At 40.6% G+C, this 21,502-nt stretch overlaps 1 protein-coding gene across 7 annotated transcripts in view; it reads right to left on the reverse strand.

The window, feature by feature from the left end:
* Window positions 1-1,494: 1,494 nt before the first annotated feature.
* Window positions 1,495-21,502, reverse strand: part of IRAG1 (inositol 1,4,5-triphosphate receptor associated 1) — a 97,420-nt gene continuing 77,412 nt past the window's right edge. For 6 of the 7 annotated variants that reach the window (XM_088667360.1, XM_088667356.1, XM_088667379.1 and 3 more), the window contains 8 exons: window positions 20,266-20,397; window positions 16,714-16,855; window positions 16,218-16,267; window positions 14,476-14,571; window positions 13,887-13,951; window positions 8,864-8,983; window positions 6,348-6,476; window positions 1,495-4,746 (listed from right to left, as the gene is read on the reverse strand). In XM_088667360.1, the coding sequence (XP_088523486.1) occupies window positions 4,497-4,746; window positions 6,348-6,476; window positions 8,864-8,983; window positions 13,887-13,951; window positions 14,476-14,571; window positions 16,218-16,267; window positions 16,714-16,855; window positions 20,266-20,397 (984 nt within the window). In that variant the 3' untranslated portion in view covers window positions 1,495-4,496. The remainder of the gene's footprint in view (window positions 4,747-6,347; window positions 6,477-8,863; window positions 8,984-13,886; window positions 13,952-14,475; window positions 14,572-16,217; window positions 16,268-16,713; window positions 16,856-20,265; window positions 20,398-21,502) is intronic. The other variant, XM_088667367.1, reaches the window with a different exon arrangement.

The following is a 21,502-nucleotide window of genomic DNA, read 5'->3' on the forward strand; positions in this document are numbered from 1 at the left end:
CTGAGGTAATGGTTTACAAACTCTGTTTTTGGGAAAGGATAGAATCATAGAATTGTAGAGTTGGAAGGGACCCTGAGTCGTCGTCTAGTTGAACCCCTTCAATGCAGGAATCTCAATATAGAATCAAAATTTGATTTGATTTGAAACTAGCTGCAGTGATTCAACTTGTGCTTATACTTAGGATCCAGTCTCTGACAGACTCAAGTTCTCCTGTCTGTAAGTATCTCTTGTCTTTCTCCTTGTCAGCAGTGTCACGATCACATCTAAGGTAGAAGAGATGCCATCAGGGCATGCACTGAGCGTGGCCAAGTGACTCCTCAAGAAACTGTGAACGGAACCTGACAAAATAGCCAAATGCACACAGAGAGTGTGAATCGAAGTCAACTTCCTTATTTTAAAGCAAACTAGTGAGAAAATTTGAAGAACAGAACTTAAATCTGGAAAAACGATTAACAGAGAGAAACCAAAAGTGCCTGAGTCGTGGTGTTTTTCATGAAGGTTTTCTCTTGCTTCCAAAGGATCACCCCCTTTAGTGTGTGCTGTTTCCCCTCCAAAAAAAGATGAACGAAGTGTTCACCCATTGTGTTGGGACAGGTATCGGAGGGGTGAAATATGCCCCCATCGCTAAGAACAAGGCAGCCTAAGTAACACTCCGAGACTAGCTATATAGATCCGTAGAGGCAAGCAGGGGTGGGACTTGGTAATCTGTCATAATATGGTGACCTGTGCAAGCCAAAATTTTGCTCCCCACAAATGGATCTTCTCAATTATTGATCTTCTCAATATTGTGCCCTCTTGGCTTGATGCCCTGTGTGGCAGAACCACCCACACCGCCATGAATCTAGCGCTGAGGAAAGAGTAAGAGTGAAAAATGGAGAAATGATGAAGTTGACATCCTAGTTGAGTCATGTTCTATTCCCACACTGACCTAACAGCCATTTTGAGCTAGGGCAACGATGCAATGCTATTGACTTTATTTTCCTTAGTAATGCCATCATGTAGCCAAAAACGATAACTCCAGTAAATCCCATTCATTATGTCATCACAGAATGGCTGTGATCATGTAGCAAAGGGGGCCAAATAAATCTTAAAACAACATGACAAAAGCTAAAACAAATTTATAGGTTGGGGGATTTTGCAAGGTTGGGTTCCCCAGAGGCAAACCTTGTGTCTCAAAAATGTCTGTGCTTTAAAAACTACACAGTGTCAAGTGCACTTAAAAGGATAATGGAAGCCTTTAAATTTATTCGATTGTTTTTGTGTTTCCATTTCCATTTAAATTTGTGTTTGTACAAAAAGAACACTTGATAAGATGAGTGCTTCACCCTGTATTACTGAAAACAGGGTAGAGAGAAAGAAAGAAAATTTCAGCACCTAATTTTTCTTAAAGACTGCTAATCATTCCATACATACAACTTGTGTTCTCTGATAGAATTCCTAAGTGCCCATGCACAGAATAAATAAGTCACAGATGACATGAGCAACACAGAGGACTCTGAAACAATATTTTATTTCCAAATCTCAAGTATGTGATGCTATACAGTACAATACTAGCACACCTGTGCAAAGTTTTACAAAATTTAAAACAGGATACACAATATAGTGCCTCTCGAGTTCCACCTACTTTAAAACATCAGTGCTGTGCACAAAATACACATGTGTCTTGTTAAAGCCAAATAAATAAATTATTGCACTTCAAAACAAAAAAACAAAAACAAAAACAAAATCCTATTTTGGTGTGAATGGTGTAAGATTGCTGACTCGCTCTTTGTAGCCACGTGAGCCCTGCGAATTTAAAGGAACAGAACATTTCTCTCTTTTTTGGAAAGACCCCAAAGACTGCATATTATTTTCTTTGTCTTAAAAAATACAGTCACTGATTTGTAACCCATTTAGCCAATACTTATTAACAATTTAATCATGGTTGGTCTAAAATCCTGTTAACAAGAAGACTGACACTTCAGGTGCTCCATACATTAAACTGTTCCCCCAATAATTAGTGAAACAGCTATGCATCTTAAGTAATTCTACTAAAAAAATATGCAGCGGTTTCACAGTAGAATTATTGTAAGGGAAGAAAATGCAGAATGAGGTGTTGCCTCTCAACTTACATTTGTATTATCCTATAAAGTTGGTTAAGATTTAACATTTATGCTGCCTTAACCATGCTTAAGGACTTGGGACTACATGCTCTGCCCCACCTGCATGCCCACACCTCAACCTTCATATATGAATTCCTTCCATTGGCTTTAACCATGATTAAGGTTTACATCAGCCTTGACTTTAAATATGGTTAATATACTAATTGGGGTTTGCTATTGAACAGAAAGTGAAACTGAGATTTGAAGTTTGTTTTATAATTCTGGTTAGCAGCAAACTGTGGTTTAGTTCAGAGGTAATGTAAACTTTAGCAGTGGTTAAGATTGGGAGGAAAATGGTAGAGTGTTCACTCCAGAAAGGTCATGGAGCTCACTCCTGCAATTTATGAGCAGATCCATGATCTGCCCATAGCTGAACAAAATGAACTACTAATATCAGAATTTTATTTTGTAAAGTTGGTTGATCACCTCATAAAAAAAACGTTCCACTGTCTAGGGAGTCAACTTTTCCATTTTACTTATTGAACAAAATATATAGACCACTTAATTTAAATAAATAAATCAAGCAGTTTACATAAAATAGTTTTCTGATTTGGGTTTTTGCAATACCATTGTTATTCCTAATTTCCTGGTTGTCTGTAGCAGAAGGTGTGCCTCAACTATATTTCACTAGAGCAGGCATCCCCAAACTTCGGCCCTCCAGATGTTTTGGACTACAATTCTCATCTTCCCTGACCACTGGTCCTGTTAGCTAGGGGTCATGGGAGTTGTAGGCCAAAACATCTGGAGGGCCGCAGTTTGAGGATGCCTGCACTAGAGTGAAAAACTACATTGTATCTATTCCATATCAAAGTAATTTAATCCAAAAGCCAGCAAAAAACCTTTAATTTGATTAATTGCCCCCCTTTAATTTCCCTCTTCCAGTTTGAGATCAAATGACACACATTCTCACTAGCCTTATTAAACGTGCTTAATCACAATATTTTACTCTTCTGGAGCCGCTTAGAGACATATCTGAAAATTCACACAAAGTTGTGTTTCAAACAGCTGCTTCAGTCAAAATTAAAATCATACCACACTTCTATTTCCTGAGACTCTTACGCTCATTAAACTGAAGATAAATGATCAGGCATCAAATTACATCAGTTATAAGTTTATACTGGGCTCTACCTCTTTATCCTTCTCAATGCATAAAACAAAACAGATTCCTGCAAGAATAAGTTCCTACAATATGTCTAAGTGTTCAACAGAGTTTTGAACTCAGGCCCAGCTAGGAAAAGCTATTAATATCCTTCCCACACTTCCTTGTGTGCCTCCAATTCCAATACAAGAGAAGTTATCAATTTCAAACACAAAAGAATGCTAGATAAGCTTGTGCAAAAGGCTAGCACAGTATGAGCACAAACATCACACAAGATGCTTTCTCCAGCAGAAAGCTCCATGAATGGTAAAACCAACTCTGTGTTGTTTACATTCCATTGGCTGAAATATTCCCTGACAGAAATCTCCTCTGCAAATATACCGCACCTTCTTATATGAATGGAATGTAGTTCTTTTAAGTTTGCCGTGCTTACAGTGGGTTACCAGTTATCACCAATGTGGTGAGCATGTCTAGAGCATGTCTTCTGTATGCATAATAGAGACTGTATGTGACTGATTGGGCACCTCCACTGAACCCCACCATGTGTATCATGTACCACATGGACACAACTCTGGTGAAACCATTCAAAAAGAAAACAATGAACAAAGTATGTGTGAAGTAACAAAGACTGTGTTGCGAGTTATGTTGTATGTGTGATAGAGTGACAAATGTTCCTGCTTCCATTCATGCTGAGAACCTGTTTTGAGAACCTGTGTCCAGCTTGTAGCCAGGACACAATGCCTTTAGTATTTTTCCATTTTATCTTTTGCTAATTCCTTATGATTGTGAAATCAATTCTCTAATCTATTATAAGGGTAAGGGCTAAAAATAAATAAATTGAAAAGCCCCTTAAATTTATAGAATGAGTCAATGCTGACATTTATATAGGAAGAAGCCCGCGAGTGACATCCCTCAGAAGCACTGGATTTGTGCTCCACCTATAACCTAGATGTCAATGCCCAGTTTTTGGTCAAACACTATCTTTATATTCTCATGTAGTGATATTCAGGCACATCAATCAAATAACAATTAGCATGAAAGAGAGAACAGCATTTATTGGCTGGTGCATCTGGCTAGATAAAAATCACATGGCATTCACAAGTCTGATGGCACAGACGAAATTAAGCGGTAGGTTACTGATCACATTTAACCACCACAAAAGTGACAAAGCACTGCTCTGCTTTGTGCACCTCGATTCTCAAACAGGTGCTTACTGCTATATCGTTAAGTGGTTCTCCTCTCCATTCATGCTTTTGTTATTCTGTGCGCTGGTCATGTTGCAGTCCTGAGTTCCACCAGAAGTATTGCTGGACAGCAGAACAGGTAGCTTTCACTTGGGGCCCATCCGACAACTCAGTACAGGAGGAAAAGTAGTTGTATAAACTGGAGATTCCCAGCACCATAGCAAAAATGACAATAACAGCAGCTACAATCCAGAGCACGTTCCAGTGTTTATGCAGTTTGGGGTACAGTATTTGAACATAGTGGATAACAACTTCAAGTTTGCTGTAAAATGAAAAGGAATCAAGCAAGCATGTAGAAGTTACAAGTTAGGTAGTTCTGTTATCTGTTATCTACCATATCTTTTAAGACTGAATGGCTTAGCTGTACAGATTGCTATCCACATTAGGTCATATGCCACAGGATCAAAGGTACAGCTGTCCCCATGAACATGAAATAGTTCATTATTTTTGTCTCAATTTTAGTACAGTACTTTTATAATACACATCTTTTCTCTTTTTGTTTTTTGAGATGAGAATTGACATATTCATATTAAAAGTATAACAGTCGGCATCAGGAGAAAGATGCAATATTTATAGAATGTACAGTCATTTAGATTTTTCATCATGAGATTAGCAGTGCCGTCAAAGGTTCCAATAAAAACTAAATGAGAAGCTGACTGTCAAGGAAGCCAGTATATTCATTAAATTTGACTTCGGTTTCACAGCTATACCATTTAAAACATAGGCTAAGAGTATTGAAAACAAATAGATAACACAAATATTCTAACAGCTCTTGTTCTAAATCAGTTTGTAAAGAGTATTACTTCTTGTTGTTAGCCGCTCTGAGCCCAGCTTTGGCCGGGGAGGGTGGGATACAAAAAAAATGTATTGTTATTATTTATTAGGGGTGTTTTTAAGGGGTAGGCCCAAGCCCTAGGACCTTTGTGCTGGGCTCCATATTAAGGTTACCAGATGTCCCCGTTTCCCGGGGAGAGTCCCCAGATTTACAAATCGGTCCCCATACAAAATCCAATGAAGTTGAAAAGTGTTCCCGGATTCATTGAAAAAAATGTGGTAACCTTACTCCATATCTCCTCCACTCCCCCCTGCAAAAAATGTTTTTCAAAACTTTGCTTAGAGGACAGCAAGGCAAACCACAGTACCAGTAAGACCCAGCCACTTGGCATCTTAATTAAGGCAAATTAAGTCCTGACAGCAAGACTGAAAGTTGGTTGTTGATAAGTATAAAATTAATAAAATTATTTATTTAAGAAAGTTGGCTTCAGTGTGCATTTTCGGTTATAGAATAGCATATGCATAGTCTATGCAGATTTGCCTCATAAGTCTGTGCCCAGAGTCTTTTAACTCCCTAGGATATTCCTACACAATCCCTCACTTTCTCCTTCATATAACATAAATGTATTTTAGAGGCTAAATGTGACTGAAACATCATGTATAAAAGCACTTTTTGTCACAATGCCTTTATAAATCTTACCCACTGGCTCATATGAACAATAAAATGCCAACCTGAATTTATTTGTTTAAATTTCATTTTTGCAGGAACAACAGTAACCTTGCCTCTGTTGCCCATTAATTTATTTTTGCTTGGAAGAGTTGTTCTAAAAAAGCTGGTTGGAGTAGCTTTACCACACTTCTGAACCAACCTCCAAAGCATGCCAGAAGGCAACACACATTTAATGAAACAAATTAATATTCACTTTCTAAATCAGAGGAGAGACCTGTGGCCCTCAAGCTGTTGTTGACTACAACTCCCATCATCTCTGATCATTGGCTATGCTGGGTGGGCTCAATCAATGGGTGCTCAAGTCCAACAACATCTGGAGTGCCACAGGTTCCTGACCCCCTCACCGGCTGTTTTCTCACCTGTGCTGCTTGCTGATTTCATCGTCGCTTTCACCTGCTACACATTCTTTGGGGCTCTCGTCTATTTTCTCTTCATCATCTTCTTTCAGTTCTTCAAGTTCTTTGGTTCTCTTTAAGCCTTCCTGATAACTTTAAGAGGAAAAAAGAAAGGAAAAAAGACACATGTACTCTTCCTTTTCATTTTTAAATAAAGAGCGTAATTCATTCATGCTGCATGGCTCAGACAAAAAAAATTAAACAACCACAATGACATTATTAAGTCTGCCTCATGCTTCTACTGTACTTGCTCCTGATTCTAAGAAATCAGAATTTGATATCACCATTGTCACTGTCCTATTTTTTTTTAAAAAATGTATCTGATAATCTAAGGTTGGTTTCCAAGTTACCCAGGTATTCTATAATAATAAGGTATGTATTTTGAACAAACCTAGAACACTGAGGAAAAGCAGAGTGAAGGAAGGCTTTGTTTGTTTGCTAGTATGGCATTTCTCTCAAAGTTTGAATCAAGTGGGTAGCCATGCAGCTTCCAGGGCAGGGCCAATCGTACGGTTCCACTGCCCCTTGATTTCATGGAGCCCCTTGTGGGTGATCAACATGCAAAGGGTATTATAATGTCACCTAAATCTGACCTGAGAGGTTATTGCTGTATAGACTAGCTTTAGAAATATCCAAATGTAAAACAGAATTTACCAAAAATAAGGAAAATAATTCCCAACTAAATGTAGGACAAAATACAATCTCATCCAAACACAATAGCTGGGTCTGAAATTTGCTTCATGATCAATGGGCTGGCCTTGATAAACAGGGAATACTACCAACAAAAGCAAACAGAATACTCCACCATGAGGGGAATTGGCTCAGCTGGATATCCATGAATCGTGATGAACAGAAGGTGAGAATAACACATGCAAACTACCCACACATAATTATAGCTAAATGTAATTATGAGATCTGAGTAAGTCCTGTTTATTTTGAGAACATGTCCCTGCTAAAATGCCACACAGTTGCTCTTCCAGGGACTGCAAGTTAAATCGTACAATATACTCTTGCTGGTGACACCTATAAAGGCCATAGTCCCCCTATCCCAATTATCAATGCTGGAAGACACTTATGATAAACTCTTCAGATCAGTCAAGATTGATAGATTCTAGTAGCATAGTAGAGGTTATAACATTACTCTTTAAGCCAGGCACCCCCAAACATCAGCCCTCCAGATGTTTTGGACTACAATTCCCATCTTCCCCAACAACTGGTCCTGTTAGCTAGGGATCATGGGAGTTGTAGGCCAAAACGTCTGGAGGGCTGCAGTTTGGGGATGCCTGCTTTAAGCACTAGTGATAACTGCAAATAATCTGGGCAATGTGGAATCCAAGTCAGTTTCAAACTGGTTTAAGTGGTGTGGCTTTCTTCCAAAGACCATGGGAAGCTACTTTGTATTTGCTAGCAGAAGTATTCAGTCTCTTTCCTGGGCTAACAGTCCTAGTGGTACAGAGGCAGGAGCCAAGTTACATAAAAAACCACTGTGTTTGTAGTACAGGCACATTCTAAATGGGGAATTCTAACCTTCCTACTTGTTATGGAATTCTAAACATGAATAGAGGTTGTATATATTTAAAATTAACAGAAGTTGTGTCTTATTGGTTTATATGCTACACACACACACACACACACACACACACACACACACACACACACCACGTACATTACCTCAGGGTTCTAGTTGTCTCACCAACAACAAAGCCCCTACTTTGGAACTGGCTCTGTTACTCAAATATATGAGCCAAATGACTTTCAGTGAATCACTAGGCATAATTTGTGGTGTGAATCATGCCTCTTTGGTTACAGTTTTGTTTAATTCTTTTTCTCAACTTAATTGTTATTAGCCTTCTGAATACATGGTGCCCTTCTGTTTTTGCTTAAAAGTAGATGCACAACTGCTATGGCAACGGAAACTGATAAGAAAACAAGGGAATGAAATGTGACTATCATCTCACTGAATTTTGTGTGTGTGTGTGTGTGTGTGTGTGTGTGTTAATTTGTTCTGTTTTGGAAATGCCATATTTGCAGTATAAGAAGAAGCACAAAAGAGGTTTCCCAGCCCACTCACTGGTCCTTATAATATCAGTGGAAACAGTTGGTCCTGGCGAGTATTAACCGCTTTCAATTTAACCTGAGGACTGCCATTTGTTTAGTTTAAATTTAATTTATTTGAATTAATTTTGGGATGCATTTTAATCGATTGATTGCTTGTTTTTATGTATATTGTGTTATTAATATGATGTTAGCCGCTCTGAGCCCAGCTCCGGCAGGGGAGGGCAGGATACAAATAAAAAATTATTATTATTTATTATTATTAGAAAGAGTCTACATTTCTGCAAATCATTTATTTGCATAGCAGCCTATAAAATTCATGAAAGCAAGAGGAATCCATACACAACTGCACTAGCTAATAATTAAAATAAATTGCCCATAATGTAGCCTCCCTCTTTAAGGATTCAGAATGCATACATACTCACCCTTTGTTATAAGCCTCTTCTTCTATTTTGGCTTTTGTCTCTGGGCTGATCTCTTCCAAGGCACTCTGTACTGGTGCTGAAGGAGGTGGTTCACTCTCAGGGTCCCCATTTGATTTTCCGCTAGTAAATTTTAAATTAAACACAGATAACTTTATTATCTCATCTAATATTATGTACCCCCACAAGAACACTTATGGGTCTCTTGATCTTTGGGAGGGTCTTTGACGTCCACACAGTACAAAGCCTTATAAACACAGCTGGACTGAACACTTGATCCAGCCCAGTTGGTCTTTTAGTGGGAATATTACATACCACAAAGCTCAGTGGGTCAAGCTGCCATTTGAATCCTCCCTTCCCAGAACTGCCTCCTGTAGTTTCCCAATATAACCCTGTAGGGTATTACGAAAGAACAATTGCCTTGAATTTTCCTCTTCCTTTCTCATCCCTTTTTATTTTATGCCATACTCCCTTGCAATTACTTGAAATGGTAAAGTGCCATTATGTGTACACACCTTCAGATCTGTTGTGTGCTCTGTGCTTCCCCTCTGAAATCCCTTTTCCGTTCATAACTTTTGCCTAACCAATTCTATTTCATCTTCTCTGTTTTGGTACTTACCATGTTGACACGCTCTGGAGCCCCTATTGCAAAACTGAGTGCACATTCTGGCTAAGTTAGTTCTACAACAAACAGAGTGACAGCACTGTCACCTTCAGTCAGCAGGTTGTTTTGGGTCAGCTTTACTAACACAAGGTGTTCTTTCAGACCTGCTCGGCTGGTCTGGACAGCCAGACAATATACGTACATTCTAATAAAATTCAAAAGACGGAAACAAAGGGCATGGTCCCAAAGGAAAGGGTTGCAGCTTGATGCTAAGCTTCCCTGTCTGTTATGAAAGCAGAGGCTATGCAAGAACAACTTGGGGGTTCGCCTTGGTGATGTCAGAGACCTGCAGACCTGCTGCTTTCTGATTGCTGCTTGGCTGCCAGCACATGAGGGAAGAGAGATTTTGTAGGGATATTCTACAACTCCAGCAATTCTCTCACCTCTAAATAAAAATGATCCTGGAAAAACTCCACTGAAATTCTCATTGCTGTGGAAAAGCTAGATACTTTACATAAACACAGCCATCATCTTGGACCCTTCAACAAAACACTAATCATAATTCCGAAATGTCAGCAAGAGATTTCCTTCAAATGTGCTGTATTTCCTGAAGGCAAGCGCTCTGCCCTGTGAGAAAAGCTGCCAATATACAGTAAACTTTCTAGGAAGTACGTTCATGCATGAAGTTCCAAAACACAAGCACATCCTGTGTTCTTAAGAAAAATCTTTCGACAAAACCTGAAACAATGGCTGGGCTGGGCATTTGTTATTCTCATGTTTAAATGCCTTCATTCAGCATGATATTACTTTAGGTTGTATCCATCTAAGTTCTACTCAGAACAGAATGGACCCAAGTTAGTCATGTCAATTAACTTCAATGGGTCTACTCTGAGTACCCCCTTCATGGATCAATGCCTTGTCGTGGCGAAGGGGCTTGAATAACTCAGAGAAGCTATGAGCTATGCCATGCAGGGCCACCCAAGATGGACAGGTCATAGTGGAGAGTTTTGACTAAACGTGATCCACCTGGAGAAGGAACTGGCAAGCCACTCCAGTATCCCTGCCAAGAAAACTCCATGGACAAAGACAACAGGCATATCAATGTTATGACGCTGGAAGATGAGCCCCTCAGGTCGGAAGGCGTCCAACATGCTACTGAGGAAGAGCGGAGGACAAGTACAAGTAGATTCAGAGCTGATGAAGTGGCTGGGCCAAAGCCGAAAGAACGCTCAGTTGCGGATATGCCTGGAAGCGAAAGGAAAGTCCGATGCTGTAAAGAAAAATATTGCATAGGAACCTGGAATGTAAGAACCATGAATGGAGGTAAACTGGATGTGGTCAAAAATGAGATGACAAGAATAAATATTGACATCCTGGGCATCAGTGAACTAAAATGGAAGGGAATGGGCGAATTCAGTTCGGGTGACTATCATATCTACTACTGTGGGCAAGAATCCCGTAGTAGAAATGGAGTGGCCCTCATAGTCAACAAAAGAGTGGCAAAAGCTGTAATGGGATGCAATCTCAAAAATGACAGAATGATCTCGATACGAATCCAAGGCAGACCTTTTAACATCACAGTAATCCAGGTTTATGCACCAACTACCGGAGCTGAAGAAAGTGAAATTGACCAATTCTATGAAGACCTACAACACCTTCTAGAAATGACACCAAAGAAGGATGTTCTTCTCATTACAGGGGATTGGAATGCTAAAGTAGGGAATCAAGAGATAAAAGGAACAACTGGCAAGTTTGGCCTTGGAGTTCAAAATGAAGCAGGGCAAAGGCTAATAGAGTTCTGTCAAGAGAACAAGCTGGTCATCACAAACACTCTCTTCCAACAACACAAGAGACGACTCTACACATGGATATCACCAAATGGGCAGCATCGAAATCAGATTGATTATATTCTCTGCAGCCAAAGATGGAGAAGCTCTATACAGTCAGCAAAAACAAGACCTGGAGCTGACTGTAACTCAGATCATCAGCTTCTTACAGCAAAATTCCAGCTTAAACTGAAGAAAGTAGGAAAAACCACTGGGCCAGTAAGATACAATCTGAATCAAATCCCTTATGAATACACAGTGGAAGTGAGGAACAGGTTTAAGGATTTAGATTTGGTGGACAGAGTGCCTGAAGAACTATGGATGGAGGCTCGTAACATTATACAGGAGGCAGCAACGAAAACCATCCCAAGGAAAAGGAAATGCAAGAAAGCAAAATGGCTGTCCAACGAGGCCTTACAAATAGCGGAGGAGAGGAGGCAAGCAAAATGCAAGGGAGAAAGGGAAAGATACAGGAAACTGAATGCAGATTTCCAAAAAACAGCAAGGAGAGACAAGAGGGTCTTCTTAAATGAGCAATGCAAAGAAATAGAGGAAAACAATAGAATGGGGAAAACCAGAGATCTGTTCAAGAAAATTGGAGACATGAAAGGAACATTTCGTACAAAGATTACCATAATCAAGGACAAAAGTGGTAAGGACCTAACAGAAGCAGAAGACATCAAGAAGAGGTGGCAAGAATACACAGAGGAATTATACCAGAAAGATATGGAGGTCTCGTACACCCCAGGTAGTGTGGTTGCTGACCTTGAGCCAGACATCTTGGAGAGTGAAGTCAAATGGGCCTTAGAAAGCACTGCTAATAACAAGGCCAGTGGAAGTGATGATATTCCAGCTGAACTATTTAAAATTTTAAAAGATGATGCTGTTAAGGTGCTACACCCAATATGCCAGCAAGTTTGGAAAACTCAGCAATGGCCAGAGGATTGGAGAAGATCAGTCTACATCCCAATTCCAAAGAAGGGCAGTGCCAAAGAATGCTCCAACTACCGCACAATTGCGCTCATTTCACACGCTAGCAAGGTTATGCTTAAAATTCTACAAGGCAGGCTTAAGCAGTATGTGGACCGAGAACTCCCAGAAGTGCAAGCTGGATTTCGAAGGGGCAGAGGAACCAGAGACCAAATAGCAAACATGCGCTGGATTATGGAGAAAGCTAGAGAGTTCCAGAAAAACGTCTACTTCTGCTTCATTGACTATGCAAAAGCCTTTGACTGTGTCGACCACAGCAAACTATGGCAAGTTCTTAAAGAAATGGGAGTGCCTGATCACCTCATCTGTCTCCTGAGAAATCTCTATGTGGGACAAGAAGCTACAGTTAGAACTGGATATGGAACAACTGAGTGGTTCAAAATTGGGAAAGGAGTACGACAAGGTTGTATATTGTCTCCCTGCTTATTTAACTTATATGCAGAATTCATCATGCGAAAGGCTGGACTAGATGAATCCCAAGCCGGAATTAAGATTGCCGGAAGAAATATCAACAACCTCAGATATGCAGATGACACAACCTTGATGGCAGAAAGCGAGGAGGAATTAAAGAACCTTTTAATGAGGGTGAAAGAGGAGAGCGCAAAATATGGTCTGAAGCTCAACATCAAAAAAACCAAGATCATGGCCACTGGTCCCATCACCTCCTGGCAAATAGAAGGGGAAGAAATGGAGGCAGTGAGAGATTTCACCTTCTTGGGCTCCTTGATCACTGCAGATGGTGACAGCAGTCACGAAATTAAAAGACGCCTGCTTCTTGGGAGAAAAGCAGTGACAAACCTAGACAGCATCTTAAAAAGCAGAGACATCACCTTGCCGACAAAGGTCCGTATAGTTAAAGCTATGGTTTTCCCAGTAGTGATGTATGGAAGTGAGAGCTGGACCATAAAGAAGGCTGATCGCCGAAGAATTGATGCTTTTGAATTGTGGTGCTGGAGGAGACTCTTGAGAGTCCCATGGACTGCAAGAAGATCAAACCTATCCATTCTTAAGGAAATCAGCCCTGAGTGCTCCCTGGAAGGACAGATCGTGAAGCTGAGGCTCCAATACTTTGGCCACCTCATGAGAAGAGAAGAATCCTTGGAAAAGACCCTGATGTTGGGAAAGATTGAGGGCACTAGGAGAAGGGGACGTCAGAGGACAAGATGGTTGGACAGTGTTCTCGAAGCTACGAACATGAGTTTGACCAAACTACGGGAGGCAGTGCAAGACAGGAGTGCCTGGCGTGCTATGGTCCATGGGGTCACGAAGAGTCGGACACGACTAAACGACTAAACAACAACAACAACAACACTCTGAGTACAACTAACATTGGATTAACCTTTTATAATACACATTATTCTGGGATGGGTACAGATAACTTTTTGAGAGATGTAACTGCCGGGTTATAGCATGGACACTGTCTGTTAACTTTTTTTAACAGGTATAAATAATGCAGATGAGCAAGGTATTTAAAGTATCTACCTTCATTGGCAAGATATTGATCTTATTCCATCAACTTAAACTCTTTAAGGAAAAAAGCTCTTTTTATGCCAGCAGGAATTATCTGCTCTACAATTCCCAATATAGTAAATACTTGTTAACTCACTTCTCTATAAGCGCTGATAAGACAGGAGTTGATGTCAGATTGCTTCTTCCATTTGATGACTCAGACTGTGGATAAAGATGTCCATTCAATTTCATTCAAGTACCAAACAACACAACTGTGTTTCTTACATGAAGGTGTACTCAACATACATACAAAAAAAATTTGAACGGCCCCCAAACATAAACTAGGTGTTTTCCTGCGTACAGGAAACCCAGTATTGTTTAGAACATCTCTAAATACCTCCTCTATAGAAGGGACAGGAAGCCTACAGCCCTTCAGATGTTTGTTGGACTCTAACTTCCATCAGCCACAGCCATGATGGTTAATAGTCAGTGATGGATGGGAGTTGTAGTCCAACAACATCTGGAAGCCCGCAGGTTCCCCATCTCTGTTTAACAGTATATTTCTCACCTCTGTCTGTGTATCAACATAGTTTAGATCTGATGTGAATCTATCCCCCCCCCATTTATATGACTGTTGTATCAAATAGCCTCATATTTATAAAATGCGACACAGTCACACCTGTGTGCAAAGGTTTTTCTTTAAAGTTTTGGTTTCTCTAGAATGTTAGAAATTTGAAAAACCTTACCAGGGATGGCATCAAAGGTATTGGCGATGCAGTAGGTGACTGGCCAGGGAGCTCAAATTTTGAAACTACAGCAACACTGACTCGTCTTCGAGGCATCTATAATAACAACAACAATTCATTACATAAGTGATTCCAAGTGCTATCTTCATAGGCTGCTTATCAGGCGAATTAGGGGAAAGGAAGAAAAAAGGAAAAAAAACCATGGGTATGGAAGTTCTTTCAGGAGTGACCTTTATTCATAGTTTGATTCTAAGGGGTTAAATCTGACAGTGTGGGTCCTGTAGAAAAGTAAAAGACTTCTGGGAAATGATATACAATAAATTGAAAAAAATGTTTAAGATAAGTTTTGACAAAAAACCAGAAACCTTTTTACTTGGATTAACAGAGGATGAAATACCAAGGGACTTAATAAGACTATTCATGTATGCGACAACAGCTGCAAGAATGTTGCTTGCCCAGAAGTGGAAAGAAGAGAAGGTACCAACAAAAGAGGAATGGATAGCTAAGATGATGGACTATGCTGAAATGGCAAAGATGACCGTGACAATCAGAGATCAAGATGAGAAAAAGTTTGAACAGGAATTTATAGAGTATTTAAAAGACCACTGTAAATATATTAAAACGGTAGCAGGTTTGATGTAACATTTATGAAAGCATATAATTGGAAATTAGGATGAATAAGAGGGAAAACAAAGAGTTTGGAGAAATAAAATAAGATGCAAAAGATCAGGGGGGCAGAAAATTGAAATCCAGGGGAGCAGCGGTGGTGGCGGGGGGGGGGAGGGAGAGAGTCTATATTGTATCTTTGGAAAAGTATTGAACTTATAAAATATTGTGATTATAAAATTTGAAAATAAAATGTTTTAAAAAATAAATAAATAAAATGAGTGTGAACGAGCACCCACTCATGCAGCTGAGGTTTTCCTTCCCCTCCTTCCCCCTGCAAATCCCATGTGCTCAAAAAGACCTGCTCTGAAGGGTTGGGGGGTTACCCTCTGGAGCAGATTTTGGGACAAGCAGGGGGCTGGAGCGGGAGAAGGAGAGAAACCATAAGCCCCACTGTGCAAGTGTGTGGATATAACTGAATTTCACCCTATTTCTATTGTAATGCAGATAACTAATAAAGAATTGTTACAGTAGTTTTCTAGTATGCCCATTTGCATACCAGTTGTATGCCAGTTACAAAAATGAACCCTGCAGTATTAAATCCTAAAAAGCGTGAAACACCAAAGTTTGCATGTGGTGCATGGCACAAGCCTATGCGTGTTTACTTAGATGCAAGTTACATTCCATTCAGTAGGACTTGCTCCCCAGTAAGTATGTTTATGACTGTAACCTTAGGTAAGTAAACTTAGTTTGATGGATTTCTAAAGGCCAAACTACATATTATGCTCCACATCCTTTTTTAAACAACAACAACAACATACTTTTGTTCTGAAAGAAAAGTAGCCATGCTGGGACCCAATTTTGATTGAAGCTTTGTGCCAGTTCTCCTTAGAAAATCCTGACTTCTACTGCTACTGTACTTGCCTCCCTGTTGACTTTCTACTGCAACAGCAGCTTTTATATGTGAACTGGTTTCCTGAATGCTACATTTCAAGCTGTGGGGAAATATTTTGGAAGTGCTTGGGGGGGGAGGAAAATGAGCAAGTTGTTTGGAGTACGAGGAGAATCTAAGTGGTTGAGATTTTTTTTATAAAAAAACTTATTAAACTAAAGCTTTTTAAAACTTGGAAGAGTACCTTTCCAACAGAAAGAGACATGGATCTTGATGTACGGGGCACACCATCTTCTGTACCAGAGTAAAACAAAGCCAACAAAAGTAAGAATAAGAATTAGTGTTTGAAAACAGACATGCATTGCCAGTACTAAAATAGTAAGAATTTTTTTATATTAAAACAAACGTGCTTTCAAAGCAAAAACAGCATATTATCTAAGACTAGGACATATGTCTCTTTTTGTTACAAGTGCAGAAATTGGGAAATGTTCAATTCAGTACATTACGATCTATTATCAGATTTTCTAACTTTTGCTATTTAATAGAATATTGTGCACAGATTTAAACGAAATACGTAAAAACAATCGAGATACACAACTTTGTTCAACTGCTGTAATTAATTATATTCTGTCAAATACCTTTTATATCTATGTTGATTTGAGAGTAGTCAACTATGAGTTCAACAGCAATAAAGACATGCTTTCAAATATTGTGTGATGGGGAAGAAGAGACTATTTTACCAGGTGAGCCATAACTTCTGCTAGAATTTTGATTGGCAAGTTTCTTATACTCCATCAGCTCAGCGTGATCTTTTTCATATGTTCTCTTCAAGTTCTCCACATACTGCATCATAACTTCAGTGGCCTTTGACATGCGTTTCTCCTGCAAGGAGGAGATCAAGCATCGCACAGAAGTATGTTTTCAACAAGAAATGCATGACATCACCTCAGTTTTAGCAAGACTGAGATTGTACTCATAAAGAGACCCTACCACTAACCTTTGGGTACATCTTAACTCCCACTAATAAGTGGGTAGCTAAGAAGACCAAGCTAGAAGAATGCCTGAGTAAGACAAGTAAAGTAAAACTGTCTATATTACTTTTAAACAACCCCACTTCTACTACAGGGCATTTATAACAACTTTTCATTTATTTATTAGAAATGCATCTAAAAAGATACCCTGTGGAATGCCCTCCCATCAGATGTCAAGGAAAAAAACAACTACTTGACTTTTAGAAGACACCTGAAGGCGTGTTGAGGGAAAATTTTAATATTTGATGTTTTATTCTGTTTTTCATCTGTTAGGAGCCACCCAGAGTGGATGGGGAAACCCAGCCGGATGGGCAGAGTGTAAATAAATTTATTATTATTATTATTATTATTATTATTATTATTATTATTATTATTACAGTGGTACCTCATGTTACGGATGGGATCCATTCCGGAGGCCCGCCTGTAATGTGAAAAGCCCGCAACTCAAAGTGCCGCGTCTGCACAGGTGCGTGGTGCGATTTAACGCTTCTGTGCATGTGTGAGCAGTGAAACCCGGAAGTAAATCATTCCAGTACTTCCAGGTTGCCACGGGACGCAAGACGAAAACACGCAACCTGAAGCGGACGTAACATGAGGTATGACTGTATTATTATATTACTAGGGTGGTTTTCATAAAGATGACGGCTAATAAACACACACACACAAACACAAACACTCCAATATACCATATTTTAAGAAGTAAAGGACCCCTGACAGTTAAATCCAGTCGCGAACGACTCTGGGATTGTGGCATTCATCTCACTTTACTGTCCGAGGGAGCCAACATTTGTCCACAGACAGTTTTTCTGGGTCATATGGCCAGCATGACTAAGCCGCTTCTGGCGAAACCAGAGCAGCGCACGAAATCGCCATTTACCTTCCCGCCGGAGTGCTACCTATTTATCTACTTGCACTTTGACGTGCTTTCGAACTGCTAGGTGGGCAGGAGTTGGGACCGAGCAACGGGAGCTCACCCTGTCGTGGGGATTCGAACCGCTGACCTTCCAATCGGCAAGCCCTAGGCTCAGTGGTTTAGACCACAGCTCCACCCGCGTCCCCATACCCTATTTACTGGAATCTAATGCTCACCTTTTTTGGCCAAATTATGCTGCAAAAATTAAGATGTGCATTAGATTCAATGACACATTTACATTCTCCAGCAAATACTTTTTATGGTTTTAAGATTTTGAAAATTGAGGTGCACATTAGATTCAATGGTGCATTAGACTCGAATAAATACGGTAATACAACACCATCATATTACCTGGCTACAGTACAAAGGCACAGGTGTGGCCCTAACTTTACCCAGGAAGAGGTGACTAAAGATAGAGCTCAAGGGAACTCAGTTGCTCACAAGGAGCTATCTTTGGTGCTGCAAGCAACCAACCTACTTTGTTCCCTTACCCTATGAGCTCCTCTGCAGGATGTCAGGATACCCCACCTCACTGGGGCATTATTTCCTATGACTGCTAAATCCCTCTCATTGGGCCGCCTCTGGGTAGAGCAAACTCCTGAACCAAAGTAGTAATTTTGAAGTATGGCTTGAGATCAGTTTAAAGGGAAATTCCTGAGAAAACTGTACAGACACACCTCTAGCAATAATTTCCTAAGTGGCTCCTGTTATGTATTCAGTGGTCTATGCTTGCCCGAGTCTAGTCTAAGGATTCTGAGCCCCTGTGTTCTGATTCAATACATTATATCCCAGCGTTTCTCAACCGCTGTTCCGCGGCACACTAGTGTGCCGCGACACGCTGGCTGGTGTGCCGCGACGAGAAGGGCGATTTGCATTGTCACGTCGCTGACCCGCCGGAAAGGAAGCCAGCCGGGTCACGACGCGAGGCGAGTGCCCGCGTTGTGACCCAGCCGGCTTCCTTTGCGGCGGGTCAGCGATGACTATTGGCGGCTGCCAGGCACGTGATAATGCAAATCGCCCTTCTCTTCGCCGCACGTCGCGGCAAATTACAGGCTGAGGTCGCGCCAGCTTCCCTTGGGATTTTCTTCCTCCCGTGTAAATGTGTCCTAAGATGTGCCGAATCCCAATTATTTGAGAAGAAATGTCCCAATGGCCTCCGCGGAACCGGCTTGCACACGCAAATCCGATTTAAACTGCAATCCGGTTGCAGCCACTAGCCAGGTAGCAAGCCCCACTAAAACTCAGCGGCGCTTCCTTCCGAGTAGAAATGCCTAGCTTTGCGTCGTCAGGTTGAATGCCGATGCTTGCTTGGGCGGCGGGGACTGAGGCCCACCGAACTGAGCGTGAGGTTTACTTGCAAGTAAATGTTGGACTAGGGACGGATTGTAACGTTTGTGGGTTTCAAGCAGCTTGGGAACTTCAGCTGGGTGGTGGATGGGGCCCGTTTGGGCAAAAAGCAGGGGCTATAGACAAACTAAACTAAATATAGGGCGGCACAGAGTTGGTGTGCCGCGTGATTTTTTTCATAGAACATAGTGTGCCGTGGCCCAAAAAAGGTTGAGAAACACTGTTATATCCAATCACAGAACATTTCAAGATTTGGGCCTCTGCCATTGGCCCTTAAACTCTTAGTCATGATTTGCAGTTTGGAAGTTTAGACAGCCAATCACGTTGGGAGTGGGAGTGGCCAAGGCCTTCAGAAATGTATATAAGCAGTTGCTTTGCCCCTGTTGGCCAGTTCTGTGAGGTCAATAAAGGTTCTTGCTGTTATCACTGTGTCTTGCCTTGTGGGAACCCACCTACACTTCAGCTCCCATTCCAGATCTTCAGCTAGCTTTTGAAATGATGGCTTTAGAGAGCCGGAGTGCAAAGACCCACAGCTCAGTGGTAAAGGATATGCTATGCACATAGAAAGTCCTTTGTTCAGTATTTGGCATCTGCAATTAAAAGGATCTTTAGAAAGTCTCACAAAATATCTGTCCAAAACCTTAGGGAGTTGCAGTTGGTCAGACTTCAATGGACCTCTCTCTATCCTCTGTCCAGGCAAGCAAGAGGCATGGTCACAGTTTGATAACCCATTCCAGCCAGACAAAAGCACCTCAAGCAGGTGTGGAGCAGGGTCAGTGAAGGCTGTTCCACGAGAAGAGGGTGTGTGGCCCGGGGAGAGTCCCAAGGGCCAGAGAGGCAGGCCCAGAGGGCCACATTCAGCCTTAGGGTATGAGATTTTTACTCTGCTTTAGGACCATGTTTGTCTCTCCTGACTATAGCCAACGCTTCCTACAAAACTTTGTTTTTTTCAAGTAGTTAAGTCAGAGCCAATGCAGGGTATTTGATTCCAAGAGTCTTACCTGGCGAACAGCTCCAACCATTTCCGCTCGACTAGATAATCTAGAGGCCAGACGATGCAGCACTGCCATATCCTCCAACAATCTCTGGTACATGTCTCTGTGCTCAGAATGATGCCACAAGGAAGCTGAAGACTGAAGCGAGAGCATGCACTAATGTATCAAATCAAGGAGCATGTATAGCAAATGAAGTCATTGTGGTTTTACAGTTCTAGGGTTATCCACCTTTGTGGTTCCTTGGGTCCATTAAAACTACAGAAAGTTCTTGCACAACATACATTAAAAGGTCCCTCTGTTGTATAGCTACTTACAGTTTCCAAAACCTAAACAAGGCTTGAAATTCCACTACAGATATCAAATCAAGATCTTATATTCTAGATATCATTACACCTCTTGACTACAAAGAATCAAACTTCATGCTATCATGAAACAAGGGCTTACCCACACTCACCTTTCCTCTGTGCTTCCCAGGCATAGTCCATCCTTTAAAACTCTGTGTCCACACACACTCTTCTTTTGCTCCAGAGATTTCCCCATGAAAACCCACTCTTTAAAGCTGAATCAGAGCAACGGACAATCCACTGAAACCCTGAATTGCCATTTGTTGTGCTTCAGCTTTAAAGAGTGGGTTTCTGCCCTTGTAAGATAAAAAGTTTATTATGATCTACAAATTGTTTGTTGGTTAAAGCAAGATATGATTTGTGCTTTGTTAATCTCACAGCTCTCTAAACAATGAAGAGTAATGAAAAGTTGACTGCAAGCAAGGATTTGTTCATTTTTATTTTTATTTAAAAGCACAGATAATCCTTCAATGAGGCTTTAAAATTCCAGTGGAAAATATTGTAAACATTACAATCCTCAATTAGCTCATCTTCAGCTTCTTCATTGTGCTACCCTTCTTGGCCAGTCTAATGACTGGGTTTGCATTTGAGATGCAGTCCATCAGAATCATGTGCATACCAGCCTACAGTTTAGTTTGTCTGGTTAACCAGAGGCAGAATAATTATTGTGATAAGCAAATTAGAAAGCAAGAAAACTAGGACTTCTGCTACATTGTAATCACCTCCAACCTCTCCCTTTTCAAAGTTTGATACTTGTTTAAGGCCAGCAGTGGGCCCTTTCTACATTTTTCCATTGAGAAGAGTATTTTCATCACAAAACAAATAGGGCAGTGGTAAAAGTAAAGTAAACAAGTAAAACAGCAATTTTCTACTATTGGAAATTGGAGATATGTAAAGTG

Source organism: Zootoca vivipara, chromosome 1 (genome assembly GCF_965207765.1).
Source record: "Zootoca vivipara chromosome 1, rZooViv2.hap1.1, whole genome shotgun sequence".
NCBI classification, from domain to species: Eukaryota; Metazoa; Chordata; class Lepidosauria; order Squamata; family Lacertidae; genus Zootoca; species Zootoca vivipara.